The sequence below is a fragment of the Hippocampus comes genome, unplaced genomic scaffold, assembly GCF_001891065.2.
Source record: "Hippocampus comes isolate QL1 unplaced genomic scaffold, H_comes_QL1_v1.1 scaffold59, whole genome shotgun sequence".
NCBI lineage: Eukaryota > Metazoa > Chordata > Actinopteri > Syngnathiformes > Syngnathidae > Hippocampus > Hippocampus comes.
In genome coordinates this window covers 779328-794941 of record NW_017805406.1, presented here as the reverse complement: position 1 = coordinate 794941, position 15614 = coordinate 779328, and the positions used below count along the sequence as shown (strand labels likewise).

At 43.1% G+C, this 15614-nt stretch overlaps 1 protein-coding gene across 1 annotated transcript in view; it reads right to left on the bottom strand.

The window, feature by feature from the left end:
- The window catches only part of LOC109518005 (GDNF family receptor alpha-4-like), a 22410-nt gene that overhangs the window by 2603 nt on the left and 4193 nt on the right, over window positions 1-15614 (bottom strand). The window contains exons 2-6 of the mRNA XM_019873588.1: window positions 6734-7000; window positions 5284-5376; window positions 4830-5199; window positions 3990-4099; window positions 2899-3033 (exon numbers count right to left, since the gene is read on the bottom strand). Coding sequence (XP_019729147.1) covers window positions 2899-3033; window positions 3990-4099; window positions 4830-5199; window positions 5284-5376; window positions 6734-7000 — 975 coding nt within the window. The remainder of the gene's footprint in view (window positions 1-2898; window positions 3034-3989; window positions 4100-4829; window positions 5200-5283; window positions 5377-6733; window positions 7001-15614) is intronic.

Sequence of the window (15614 nt, the reverse complement as noted above, 5' to 3'; positions counted from 1 at the left end):
TGATGGTAACTAAATAATAAATGATTGGCTGGCGATCAGTCCAGGGCGTACCCCGCCTCTCGCTAAGTGTCAGTTGGCATAGCTAACCTTAAGATGACTCGAAATCAAACTTGTGTGTCCCTTTCCCTCGCCTCGCTCATTGAAAAATGTGTTCTTTGCTACAAGTTATCTTAGATCTCACTATGCTGAAGCTACCCGCCAGAGAAGTGCCGCACGCCAAGCTACAATTATATGAAAAATTGACATCAAAGCTTTTTTGAGCAGTGAACAAAAATGTGTAATTGTATTCGTTCGCATCTTGACAGAAAGTGTTTTCTTTTGAGAGGATTAAGGTCCAGTGACGTCAAAACATCGATCTTCTCATAGTTATGAGCTTGTTTCGCCATATGGATAATGTTACGGTCAGGCTAACGCGTGCTAGCTAACGTCGCTAAGTAGCTGCAATGCAAATCTTTTAGCGACATCACTGAAGTTCACTAAATACGTACAAATAATATTAGAATCAAAACTCTAATTATTCAAAAGCTTGAATATTTTCACTTTTGATACTTAAATACATTTAATGTCAGCAACTTCAATAGACGAACAGGAGGAGGATTTTAAAATCTTAGCACAGTAACACGTCTTCCTCAAAAGTGTCACAAAAGACTGACCTATGGACTGTATTGCAAATCCCCCTCTTCCCTAAAAAAAAAAAAACTGCTTGAACAATGGAAGAGTTAATATTGAAATGGGAAAGGTGATCACCGTCGAACCAGAAGACCACCAAATGACACTTACGCAGACAAATGTTGTTTTTGAACATGTGCAGGATGCGCTGACAGCCCTGCCATTCGTTGCCGCTGCCATCACACGTGCACCACTGGGACACTTCCGTACTGCTGTTGCTCACGTAGTTGGGAGTCATAATGGTGCCTGCAAAAGACGGCAAACATCAGTTTTACGTGAGCCAAGCGATTATTCATGCTCTGCGCCTCTGTTGAAGACACCGAGCAGACTGCCGACAAGATTTGCGCTCATACAGCGGGGGTCAAAAAAATGTTTTGAAAGATACAGTGGGGGGGAAGAGATGGGGAAACAATACAAAGTAAGACATTTTGATGAGCTGCCAGTAGAAATACAAATGGGAGATTCTTTTTTTTGGGGGGGGGGTATTTCTGACAGGAATCCCAGAAGCGGCTGCAACAAAAGGCCTGGAAATGGCAAAGTTTTTGTGAAGAATTGTGCATAAAGTAGGTGGGGGGGGCATGACTTTTTCATGATTGTGTCTTTCTGTGAGGACATTTTGCCAAAACTTCAGCGAATTTGAAGCCCTCATCGAGACTTCAAGTCATATACTCGAGTACAAATATATATATATTTTTAATTATTAGTTTTTTTTCATATTCAGCCATCTTCTCATTCTGTAGCGTTAGTGCATCCAAACCTATGACTACTTACACTGAATATTATCTGTACAGTAATTTTTTTTTCTTGCTGCTTCCTTAGTGACGTATATCTAGCCTTCTCATCAAAAGGCCACACTAATTTGACAAAATCCTGAGAAAATTTGAAAATGCAAGACATGATCTACAGAATGCTACTTTAACATGATTAATAAGTCGATGCGATTTTTTTTTTTTTAAATTGATTGAGAGTGAAGGACAATTATTGCAGACAAACAAACCCTACAACATATTGCCCGGTGTGAAAAGCAATGACTATTTGTGAAACAAGTAAAGGGGGGGTGTCTTTACATGGTTCATTATACATCATCGCCAAGTCATTCTGACTTCCCCAGTCTGTCCTAAATTTGAATACATGTGATGTGAGGGTTCTAAAAGTATGACTTGACGGAGGCATTGAACTTTTCCTTCTTTTCTTATTCACGAGAAACCTCGCCCTTTGGATGAACCATTTTCAACACGGGGGGGGGGGGGGGGGGGGGGGGGGGGTGTCTTTACATGGTTCATTATACATCATCGCCAAGTCATTCTGACTTCCCCAGTCTGTCCTAAATTTGAATACATGTGATGTGAGGGTTCTAAAAGTATGACTTGACGGAGGCATTGAACTTTTCCTTCTTTTCTTATTCACGAGAAACCTCGCCCTTTGGATGAACCATTTTCAACACACCGATGATTGTAACTAAATAATAAATGATTGGCTGGCGATCAGTCCAGGGCGTACCCCGCCTCTCGCCAAGTGTCAGTTGGCATAGCTAACCTTAAGATGACTCGAAATCAAACTTGTGTGTCCCTTTCCCTCGCCTCGCTCATTGAAAAATGTGTTCTTTGCTACAAGTTATCTTAGATCTCACTATGCTGAAGCTACCCGCCAGAGAAGTGCCGCACGCCAAGCTACAATTATATGAAAAATTGACATCAAAGCTTTTTTGAGCAGTGAACAAAAATGTGTAATTGTATTCGTTCGCATCTTGACAGAAAGTGTTTTCTTTTGAGAGGATTAAGGTCCAGTGACGTCAAAACATCGATCTTCTCATAGTTATGAGCTTGTTTCGCCATATGGATAATGTTACGGTCAGGCTAACGCGTGCTAGCTAACGTCGCTAAGTAGCTGCAATGCAAATCTTTTAGCGACATCACTGAAGTTCACTAAATACGTACAAATAATATTAGAATCAAAACTCTAATTATTCAAAAGCTTGAATATTTTCACTTTTGATACTTAAATACATTTAATGTCAGCAACTTCAATAGACGAACAGGAGGAGGATTTTAAAATCTTAGCACAGTAACACGTCTTCCTCAAAAGTGTCACAAAAGACTGACCTATGGACTGTATTGCAAATCCCCCTCTTCCCTAAAAAAAAAAAAACTGCTTGAACAATGGAAGAGTTAATATTGAAATGGGAAAGGTGATCACCGTCGAACCAGAAGACCACCAAATGACACTTACGCAGACAAATGTTGTTTTTGAACATGTGCAGGATGCGCTGACAGCCCTGCCATTCGTTGCCGCTGCCATCACACGTGCACCACTGGGACACTTCCGTACTGCTGTTGCTCACGTAGTTGGGAGTCATAATGGTGCCTGCAAAAGACGGCAAACATCAGTTTTACGTGAGCCAAGCGATTATTCATGCTCTGCGCCTCTGTTGAAGACACCGAGCAGACTGCCGACAAGATTTGCGCTCATACAGCGGGGGTCAAAAAAATGTTTTGAAAGATACAGTGGGGGGGAAGAGATGGGGAAACAATACAAAGTAAGACATTTTGATGAGCTGCCAGTAGAAATACAAATGGGAGATTCTTTTTTTTGGGGGGGGGGTATTTCTGACAGGAATCCCAGAAGCGGCTGCAACAAAAGGCCTGGAAATGGCAAAGTTTTTGTGAAGAATTGTGCATAAAGTAGGTGGGGGGGGCATGACTTTTTCATGATTGTGTCTTTCTGTGAGGACATTTTGCCAAAACTTCAGCGAATTTGAAGCCCTCATCGAGACTTCAAGTCATATACTCGAGTACAAATATATATATATTTTTAATTATTAGTTTTTTTTCATATTCAGCCATCTTCTCATTCTGTAGCGTTAGTGCATCCAAACCTATGACTACTTACACTGAATATTATCTGTACAGTAATTTTTTTTTCTTGCTGCTTCCTTAGTGACGTATATCTAGCCTTCTCATCAAAAGGCCACACTAATTTGACAAAATCCTGAGAAAATTTGAAAATGCAAGACATGATCTACAGAATGCTACTTTAACATGATTAATAAGTCGATGCGATTTTTTTTTTTTTAAATTGATTGAGAGTGAAGGACAATTATTGCAGACAAACAAACCCTACAACATATTGCCCGGTGTGAAAAGCAATGACTATTTGTGAAACAAGTAAAGAGTCGCTTTCTGGTGAGAAAAAGGATTATGAAAGTAAAATATCACTGCAAGACACCTGCTGATGATTTCTAATAATCCTTCACGCCGTATTCTGCCTTTTCCGTAAAACGATTCCATCTCTCAACATTTTCTCCGCTTTCATTTACTCACCTATGAGTCCAGCGTAGGCCTTGAGGCACATCGCTCTGCTTTCTCGCATGCAGCCAGAAGCAGACAGAGGAGCTGGCTGACAGTTGTGTTGGAAGTCAGCAAACCGGGATCTGACGCACATGCAAAAAAAAAAAAGAAAAAAAAAACAATGTCAGAATATTAAAGGTGCCTTAAGGGGTGAAGTGCACTGATTCTGCTTGAGGTTGCAAGTGATCAGAAAGTATCCCACCGGATGTCTTTTGTGGAATGAGTTGTGCGAGCCAACTTTGCTATTACTGGGTAAAATAACATTTTTTTTGCATCACTCTTACTACCAGACACATTGCTATTGCTGCTCTCTATTAAAAATGGAAAGCATGTGAGGGTGAGGGATCGAGTACTGTTGCGAATAGTGAAAACATGCCAGTGATTAATGTACCCCCAATGCACCTTTAAAAAAAAAAAAAAAAAGTTTCCAATCTCCTGTCACAACTCTCCCCCTTTGCTTCCTCTAGTCCATGTCAAGTGTGGTACACACCATGTCACCAAGCAGAACAATGACTGACTTATCAAAAATTTGAAAATACCTGTGATGCTATTCAGAAGACACACCTTGGTTGAACATGCCGCTACGGTGTTTTCAATCATGAACACAGAGGTACAAACAATTTTGTCCACGTGTGTAAGTGGGTCAAGGTGCACAGCGGCAGCAGACGTGATGCACGAGGATAGCATGTTGGAAAACAAGGAGCCATTTCTCCCTCGTCTTTGCATAGTTTCTGCCAAATGACTAATAGCAGTATTCACCTCAGAAAATACCGCGTGTCCTCAGCTCTGGCATGAGCACGTAACCTTTCTCACCTACACAGCTCATCCCTCGAGCAGTAATTCTGCAGGCTGAGGCAGTTGGGCTTCCCCGCTCGTTCCTCCCCCTTAGCGTTCTCCTCGTAGGAACAAGACGGAACGATGGTTTTCCTGCGGCGCTCCCCACACAGGGTATCGGAGCAAGGGCAGAAGAGCAGGGCAAAGCTGTACTCCTCCGGCACACGCTCCAAGAAGCGCCGCAGGGCTCGGTGGCATTTCTGACGGTTGCAACTGTTGTCGGAGGTCGCTGCTCGCTTGGTGCACGCCACGACGTACTCGGAGCGCAGGGAGCCGCATTTCTCAAACAAGCCGCAGTCCTGGGCTGCTTTGAGACACTGATTGTGACCGTCTACAGACACAGAGGAAGCTGGCGGGGGGAAAAGAAGAGTATTATGACGACAAGGAAAGAAATTTGACCAACATGTTCACTCATTCGTGTCAGTGGCCGTACCTGCCATGATGGAGGCCATGTGCGACATCTCGATGTTTCTCACCAGGCTGAACTCGAGTTCTTCATATGGCGAAACTTCATACTCTTCGTATGCTTAAAACAGAAAAGCGAAGTCTTCTTTTCATGACTTGCACACAAGGGCTGCGACGTTGAACGTCACGAACGCTACAAAATTCCATGGAAATTAGCTTTCTAGTTTTTGAACACTTACTGCAGTCAGACTACGGTCTCATACGTTTTGATCTTAAGTTGGATGCAATGGTCATTTTTTTTTCTATTGATACACTCATAAGTTTAAAAAATGTTTTAAAAGATAAACTAAAGTAGACCTATCTGAGCCCCACAAAATTCCATGGAAATTAGCTTTCTAGTTTTTGAGCACTTACTGCAGTCAGACTACGGTCTCATACATTTTGATCTTAAGTTGGATGGAATGCTCATCTGTTTTATATTGGTACACTCATAAGTGTAAAAAAATTTCAAAAGATAAACTAAAGTAGACCTATCTGAGCCCTGAAACTCCGTAAATGAGTCCCACTTCGGCCCTGTTGAGAAGTATGTCCCTCCTCTAATGTAGCGCAATAAGGCAAGCAGAATATTAGAAAGACCTTTTAGTATCATACAGTCATGAATTTCAATGTACAAAATAAAACTCTGGAGTAACGGGGCACAGGCCAAAGAAGAGCTTATCCAATTTTGGCATTGGATCCAGGTAAAGTTGCAGATCCAGGATTTTCTTTTTGCGGCACGGCAATATCTTTTCACATTTCCCTCAATTTCTCAGTAAATGATGCGTGACACTGGCAGGCTGTGCATTTGTCACCTGGGCTTACCTGACTTCAACTGCTAATAGCACCACTATCACGTCGCAATTATAGAGACCATCAGAACGATACAGAAACGCAATACTGTATAACAACATGCAACTGTGCCAAATAGATCACCCGAAAGAAGCTCAGTATCAATATTTATCTCATAGCATGACTAAAAGATACTTCCGTCCATTTTCGATACCGCTATCCCTTATGAGTTGTGGCTGAGCCAAACCGCAGTCTTCAAAAGCGTGGCTTCGTAGGAAAAGAGTGCGGCTACTAGAGTGGCCTGCCTGCAGTCCAGACCTGTCTCCCATTCAAAATGTGTGGCGCATAATAAAGTGTAAAAAAAAATGACAACGGAGATCCCGGACTGTTGAACAGCTGAAGCTGTAGATCAAGCAAGAATGGGAAAGAATTCCACCGACAAAGCTTCGACAATTAGCTTGTTTTCTAAACGAACTAGTTTACATTTGTGCTTTGGCTCAAACATTGGGCAACACTCGACTAAAGTATCTTTGAAAGTGTGCAGTTAATCTTTGCTCACTTGAGTGTATAAAGGCAGAATCTTTGATGCAAGGGTGAAAAAAACCACACACACACACACTTACACACAGATGGCAAAGCTTAAATCCCACCTCCAAACCTGACAGTCCAGTAGACCCTGAGGCAGTGTTCCTCCCTACGAGATCCGCGCTGGCATTTGCACACTTGAAGTGGGCGATGGCGCTGCAAGGAGTTCTGAGCCTCCAGGCACTCGTTGCGGGCGTCGGGGCCGAGCGGCGAAATCGCCTCCTCGGCCGAGCAGTACTCCAAGAGGTGGTAGAGGACCTTGCAGGACTGCTGCTGGATGCAGCCCTGCTCTGCCAGCAGACAGTCGAAGGAGGCCGACACCGGTGCGCTACCTGATGGAGACACGGTCATACGTCGTCTGTGTGAAAGGTGCTTAGCCGCGGGGTTAATTGTCCCACTGTTTGCTGTTGCGATAAATAGGTTGTAATTAAGACAACAGATCAAATGAATTGTGCTCTGTGGACACATTGGAGAACTACTCATTATAATAACCACAAGGAAGATTAAATTGAAAGCTCACAAGTGTTCTTCATTCACAATATGGCCGTAAAACACTGCAAGCGGGTGGGCTGATTGGATTGATTGACTTTCGGTGGGGGTCCAGCCGAGTTTTTTGGAGCGCTTCCAACTAAGCAGTCAGCTAATATCACGGCGCTGTCCAAACACAGAAGCTCTATGCGAAAGTCTTGCGACGCCGCAATGCAACGCGAGCACATTCTTATCAGGTTCGAAACGCACATCCCCTCCAATCTGAACCTTTTCTTTTTTCTCTTCCATCTCCACTTTTAGTTCTGAAACCCTCCTCGTGTCACTCCCTAGAGTGCATATTAGATACCTATTTGTGTGTCAGTTGCTGAATAGAGTCGCGTTCATACGGGAGAACGTTGGCCTGCGTCAGAGCGGATGTTGTTGCGTAGCCAACGCTCAGATGCCCAATCTTTCGATTTGCACTTCAACAACCGAAAAAAATCCTTTCCAAAATCTCGTTGATTTGCCAAAATGCATATGGGAATTAATACAGAATGAAATGAAGACACACCAACAACTGTAGAATCGGGGAGTGGGAGTGGGGAGGGGGCGGGGATTCAGTTATTAAAAAATTTAAAATGAGGATTTATTTAGTCTTGGCATATTGTTTCCACAGCAGGTACCAATGGTTTGATCATTATTTTAATACATCAATTGTACTTCAGGAGCCTGTTCGATGTAATGAAGCAAGTCATTGTTTTTATGTATCGTAGAGAAAAAGAAGCTTGCTTATGAGCGCGGAGCAGTCAATCGCTTTATGCCTTACTCTTTAGTTATTTGTGTGTGACTCGCGTATGAAAGGGAAGTTCCTGTCAGGCAAATGCATTGTAGAGCAACTGCGAAAAAGCCACTGATGAGCAGCAAACAGGTACAGTGTGAAACATGATGAGAACCTTTCAATACAGGAGCCGTCAAATACTCGTCGTCATGCCTACTTGTCACAGGCAAGTTTCACAAGAAGAAATATTGACAACGGGCTCATAAACACACAAGGCAAATGCATTGTAGAGCAACTGCGAAAAAGCCACCGATGAGCAGCAAACAGGTACAGTGTGAAACATGACGAGAACATTTCAATACAGGAGCCGTCAAATACTCGTCGTTATGCCTACTTGTCGCAGACAAGGCTCATAAGGAGCAATGTTGACAACGGGCTCATGAACACACAGAGTAACTTTCAAGCCATTTTCTCCACAGATTAATTTCGTGCTACTTTGGGTGGTCTAGATTGGTGGAATTCTGGATTCTTGGTGGATGGCCATCATGTCCCAACAAGGCAAGGTTAGCAAGGAGTAAAATATGCAATTACAAACCGAGCATTTTTTTTTTTGGCCATGGCTAGAGGCGGCGTACCCCCCTGGGGTCAATACCATCCCCACTGACGTTTTAGGAAAATAACAATGATCATTTGGAATACAGCACAATGTTGTTTTCATGTAATTAATATTGATTTAAGAATGCACTCATTGCTGAAATTCTAGTTTGCAGTGGTGTACAAGTCCACTGCAGAACACAGAGATGTGTTTCTATCAATTTGAAAAAATAGTTGAAAGCCCTCTCAGGATGCCGCAGGGCATGTCCACTGTAAATTACTAATGCAATAAGCCTTTCCCCTTGTTCCTCCCTGAAAGGATTAAATAATTTAATCATCAAATGAAGGCACAACTTCTAAAACTATAAATAAGCTCACTCTAAAAACAATCGTGACAAAGTTATTCCGATTTTATGGACTCGCTGAATGTTGATTACATATTTCTGTGAGCAAAGCTACAACATTCATATTTTCAAGTCTCTGCCGCATTTACCGAGCTTTGATGTAACACACAAGCTATTTATGACATAAAGTCATCGCATTGATTCCGTATAGTTCAAAATGAAAACATTCAGAAAAACGGATTCATAGTTTGAATGTGAATCTGGATTTACCAACTTGGCACAAGTTCCTTTATCCATCAAAAGTCTCAAAGATGAAAACAATGCGCTCATGCATAATTATATTCGTGACGTTCACATCAAAAATGCGTGCCTTCACATAAAATTGACATGCTCTACCCAAACTAATGCTAATTACCAGTCATGCAACGATGTCAACAAGCAGAAATCAAAAACCCTTTGCCAAGGATTACTGTGTCTGCTTGCTTATTCTGATGATCGTCAAACCGATAATAATTGCTCCATGAACATCGTTGGCCCTGAGCGCAAGATTGGAAAAACCTGCATGAAAGGTGTAGCAGGTGTAAAGTGAATGAAACCAAAACGGCAACAAGAGCTCCATTAACACCGAAGTGTGGCTGCGGGTGTTTGTCGGCAAGCGCGCGCAAGCTCACGTACATTAACATATAGATTACGCGCGCAAACACTCACATAGGTAGCATTGTGTTAAGATTGGTCACACGCTTTGATTAAGCTGCTGGCGACTGGCGGGGCAAAGCGCAGCTGCCATCCCGTCCCGCCGCCCCATATTTGGTAATCTCAGACGCCACATGAGGTCCACGTCTCACTCACGCATGAAATATATCATAAACAGAGAGGCTACGCTTTATTGCCGCCGCAGGAAACCTGCCACGGCTCCTGCCGCAGGGGTAGTTAATTGGTTAATTGGTGTTTGTTCATCAGGCTAGTCAAAAAAAAAAAAAAAAAGAAGAAGCGATGCTTATCTTATCCAAATGGTTGGATTCCGAGATCATTAGGACGCATACGGCGCATCGTTGTTAAAATCTATAAAAACACAGAGTGTATCTGATAGATATAAAAGCAGCACATACGACCGAATCGTGCTCATTGATTAACTCAAGATCTCTCAAGTCCGCAGGCAAGAGCGGCGTTCGCGTCGGAAGAAGAACTGCGGGATGAAATATGGTGATATGGGCGCCATAATCCACTCTATTGATTTCTCACTGGGGTGATTAATACGATCTGCGCAGGAAAAGATGATGAAGGTTCACACCGTTCATGGGAGACCACACGCCAACGCGCCAACGTTCACGGGGAAGTGATTGGCTGTGGCCAATTTATCTTTGAGCCATTGAAAGGCGTGGGATGGATGACCGAGCGTCCACGCTGCCGGCCAGTAATTGGAGATGAGAGGAGAGTGTGGCGAAGGAGGAGGAAGTCTGCTGGGAAGACGGGGAGTGTGACCAAAAGAAATTCCTGCATGGAAGTCACACCGGGGGAGGAGGCGCCGGAAGGACGGAAGGCACACGCTGGACACAACCCGCGTGAGGTGCCTTTCAAACGTCTCTATTTCAACTATCAGAGCAATTGAGAGCTTTTCCTTGGAACGTCATATTTATTGGACGCTGGAGAATAAATGTATGCTTCACGAGAAACTGTTATGATGATCCAAGAATAAGTTGTGACTGGTTCAACTTTGAGTTAGATCAGGGGTTTCAAACTCACTTTTGTCACGGAAAATGATGTGGCGGGCCAGATCCGGCCCGCGGGCCTTGTGTTTGACATCTGCGGGGCTAGGATGATTACAAACGGAAATTTTGACCTATGTTACTTGCAAAGCACGACTAGCAGTACTTTTATGATTCTTATAAAGTTTCTGTAAAACCATGAGGGCTCGTTACACTCAGCATTTGTTTATCATTCATACCACTTTAGCATTACGCAATCAAATGAAAACATTGAAAACGCTTGCGAAGCACGACTAGCAGTACTTTTATGATTCTTATAAAGTTTCTTTAAACCATGAGGACTAGTCACACTCAGCATTTGTTTATCATACCACTTAGCATTATGCAATCAAACAAAAACATTGAAAACATAAATGAATAATAATCACACCCCTATAATGTGTCTAATATAAAAATAACGGGGTGAATAATGAGTGACTATACATGGACGTGAGCCCAAACACGATACATGTAAAAGGTCCAGCGCTTTGAGCAAATGAGACGACTCACTTCACGGACTGTCATACAAATTAAAAGTAAGTACTCGCATTAGTGTACAGTTAATGGAATGTTAATGTAAGGACGGCGATTGACCCCACAGGCTGTACTGGAAAGAGGCACGAGTACAATGTGGTATGACCATTTTCTTGCCAAAAGTGTGTCTTTTGGATGTCATTCAACACAGTAAATTAAAAGACATAGCTGGGAAAGAAAAAAAAAAATCGGGGCCGAGCAGATGGCAAACGACAGAAAGGTCTAGTAAGTTGTCCAAGCTCTGTCCAATCACTGTATGACTGACCCCCCCCAACCCCCCCATGTCATGCCAACAATTAAAATGCATTTATTCCCCGCGGTATTAAGGATTCAAACACGGCAGCGTCACTTTTGGAGTGCGTGAAGGATTTTCACTTTGTGTTAAGAGCCGCGAGGGAATTAATGAATGAATTAATTGCGTATGCCGGCTTGTGTGCTGCGCTTGCCCCTGGACAGAGTTGTTTCCTTAAGAAGGACACAGTTGGTTAATCAGCCATAATTAAGGCTGGTGTTAGTCCTTGCTGATGCAGCCCTTTTCTCGCCACTTTCTCCACCAATCAGCTCATTGTCCTCCAACATCTTTTAAAATTAAACATATGCTTAAACCGGGAAGGCTGCGGTGACTGCCGCTGGGCGTCCTCACACAAGCTGAATCTGAACTTGTGTTTTGTTTTATTTTTTTTTATCTTAAAAAGCTCATCTCTTTCTCGTCCCCGTGTCATTCCGAAGTGACTTTTCGGAATAATTACAAACAGCTCTCATTATGATGCGGCGCGGTCCCACGCCGCTGCGAAGTACAAACGCAATTTATCGTTAATTACAAAAGTGACTGTGTCAATCAGCGGCGAGGATTAGAATGGGATAATTGGATCTTGTTAGATTGAGCGGTTGTACCCAACGACACCAGGTACGAAAGGGCACGCTGAAAACGTGCGAACTGAAAGTTGCCTTTTGATAATGGATATTATAATGAGCAGACGTGCTTTTTTTGTTTTGTTTTTTTTCAGCCTCAGTTGATCATCAGTCCTTGGAATGGTCATCACTTTGTTACCACTTATGGCACGGCAATTTGTTGAGTTTATTTCAGGACAGCCCTTTATAAAGCAAGAACCATATTTGGTAATTTGGGCACTAGTTTTCTCACTTTCGAGGCCTTTTCACACTGCACTTAGTAATTGCATAGCACGACGTCAACAAACTCATTCATTGTGTGTGCGCGCGGCGAGGGGCGTGCGTTTGCCTGTGAAGTGAAGTGACATGTCCTCGAAATGACAAATGTTCAATTAGAGAGATTCGAAATAGCAGAGGGGCTGGCGGGGTGATTTCAGAGTGCGATCGGAACTGTTTTGTGTTCTATCAGGTATCGCTTGTGCAATCTATTCGTTTTGGTTATCCGAGCGACTTCTGCCCATCACAAGACGATCAAATAGTGCCGTGAAGTCACATGACTATCTACGCTGGCAGAGAGGGCAGAACACCCCTGGCCTTACGTTCAATTTACACTTTTCACTTACAGACGATGATAAACAATTATGCGCTGTCAACTGTGGGCGGCCTAAAAAGGTCCACATTTCAACCTACGATTACTTCCACTTTGAACTTGTGTAAACTTAAAGACCATTTATTATGGATGAATTTTAATTGATTCGTTTGGTAAAAGTGTTACTTTTTGGTCAAATGAGTTGGTCAACAACTGAATTTGCACATTTTAAATTTGAGTTTCAGACGCAAAAAAAATAAATAAATAAAATCTACTCCTGAATTCTTAACCAAGCAAATGTTTGGAAGATTACTTTTTACTTTTACGTGTTACATGTTGTATTCTATATCCATACATTGTATACTCTAAGGCTATTGAACCCAAAGTTTCATAAATTAAAAGTTTGTTTTTCTGCCTATTGAATTTAATGTTTCTGAGTATTCGCAAGCTCTATATACTGTGAATGAAAACACATTATAATATGATTTTCTGTTATTGCTCTAAGTGGCCTTCTTGCAAAACAAAAAAACAAACTCTGGCTTTCACCCCGTCTGCTCGGAGAGTCTGCATTTTTTGTTTGCTTGATTTCTCCTGTTTTGAACCGTCAGCCTTGACGGAACAAAGGGCCCAGCGTGGGCCCGGTGTACAGAGGAGGATGTAATGAGGTTCTTAATGCTGCGGATTGCCTGACTGCCTTCGAACACAACACCTGAGAGAAGGACATTGTGGCCAAATTGATTTTGGAGACAATTAGGTCAAAGCCATAGATACTGAAATTGACCCATCTGCCAGGGACAAGCAATCTCATCTGGCGGGGGGGCGGGGGCATAGGGGGTCCAATCATGTGATTACCATCCGTCAGCCACTGTGTCCACTTTTGTCTTTCAGCCACTGACCCCACGCGGTGGGCCACCGTTGCTCCTCCTCCACTCCACCACCCCCCTCATCCCCACCCCTCAACCAGTGTGACACCATAAATCCTGTCAGCTCCGCCCCTTATTCTCATCTTCATGTTAATTTGCATGAGCGTCCAACTGTCTCCCATTCCGCAGTTGATATTTTGGTAGCCCCTTATTCTCATCTTCATGTTAATTTGCATGAGCATCCAAATGTCTCCCATTAGGCAGTTGATATTTCGGTAGAGGCCTTTTCCTGTTTGCTTGTCATCCCAGGTCTAGTTTGAATCCCCTCCATTGGCATATATGTGGGTATGAAATTTTAATGATTAATGCATCTCCGGTGGAGGGAAGGGAAGTGCTAAAATCATAACCAGCTAAAAGTGCTGGCTCTGATTTACCGTACTGCCGCATGCCTTCAAATAATTACTGAAGATGCATGGGCGTGTATTTTGCTTTCGCAGACGGACGTTTTTCTGGAGCGACACGCAATAATAACAGTATTATTGCCGAAATAAAACATTGTCAGGCTCCAAAATGATTTCACGAAAACAACGACAACCCCCCTTCCTGCCCCCCCCACAAAATTATGTTGTCCATTTTCATTGGAAGGATTTCCCTTATTGTTGTTTGATCATTAAACATCAAACACAGAAAAAGAATTGATGAAAAAAAAAAGTAAACTTTTATTTACGTTGTATATCTTTATAAAATGACGGTGCCCTCATTTGTTGTCATTACAGTTCAATGATGGCACAATAATGGGGTCGAGAGGACTCTGCAGTCTGCTGACGTGTTTACGTTTCTAAAACTTTTTTTTTTTTTTTTTTTTGAAGTCCTTATCTCCGATGGAGAAATTATTTGCTATTTAGTCCTCAATTTGTGCAAGCAAAGAAAATTGGTATCTCTGAGCCGGTGGGCCTTTCAGAGGTAGAGCACAGTTGCGCTCGCTCTAATCAGTTTTCATGCACGTAGCCCACAGAGACAGCTCCGGCAGAGACACGACGGGGCAGAGTGGAGCGCAACGGAGGAGCATCGCGAGCGGCAGCGGCAGCAGTGGCAGACCACTCTCGGAATCAACAATTGCCTCACAAAAGCACGACACGGACCCGCGTCTTGTTTTGATGAACTGTAACCCTGGAATGCGGTGCCACATCATCGCTCCTCTGGCCTTACAGCAGCCTGCCTCCGGTGTGGCATCCAGCACTCTGCGTTTTCGCTCGCAGCTTTGTCAACGTTTCAGGCTTCCTTCACAGCGCCAAACTGTGATGTGCCATATGCTTTCTTGGCAGTGATGGAGACATTCTGTTTGGCAAATTGCATCGACGTGCGCCACTTGCAATCAAAATGCAAAGCACTTTGGGCAAGAAAAAGCTTTCCTTTGTATCAGAAGAGAGTCGATCAGCTCACATCAACCTGTGAGTTGTTCAGTCTGAAGAATGAATCTTTCATAGGGACTAATGGGATTTGAAATCGAGTGAATGCCAAAAATTCACCAATTTGTGTCTAGTCTGCATCAACTATCCTCAACTATAAAAGTTATTTATCGCCCCATCCAAAAAGTTGAGTTGCCTATAGATGCCACAAGGTGGCGACAAAGCACTACTAATGAAGCTCCTCAACCCATTCCCACATAGTGCCTGGTCAGTGGTTTTACTGTAATTCCCATTCCAGGGTCAAAATGTCATCATCATCCTAACCTTTGGCGGGGGGGGGGGTGGTTCTGTTTGCCTGTTTACATTTTAATGTGCTGAACTATCATACAAGTGTAATCTGTGTAAATTAAAACATTAATGGCAAACTCAACAGAATGCTGAATTGATAGCTGCTATGTGCCTCAAGCATCTTTTTTTTGTTTTTTTTCCTTTTTTATACTCATGGTTTATCTCTGCGTGACGGCGGGTTACACCAGATGTTCGTCATTCCTCAGATGAGCGCAGGCTAGTTGATCTGCCGGAGGGAGGGCTGCGGCGCTGTGGGAGTGCTCACAGCCGACCTCAATCACGGCAATTAAAACGGCTCCTCCCATTCCTTTTAAATGCATCGCGGTAGTAGCGCACTCGAGTCTCGACATGATGGAAGCACATCTGTGCCGTGAATTGGCCAC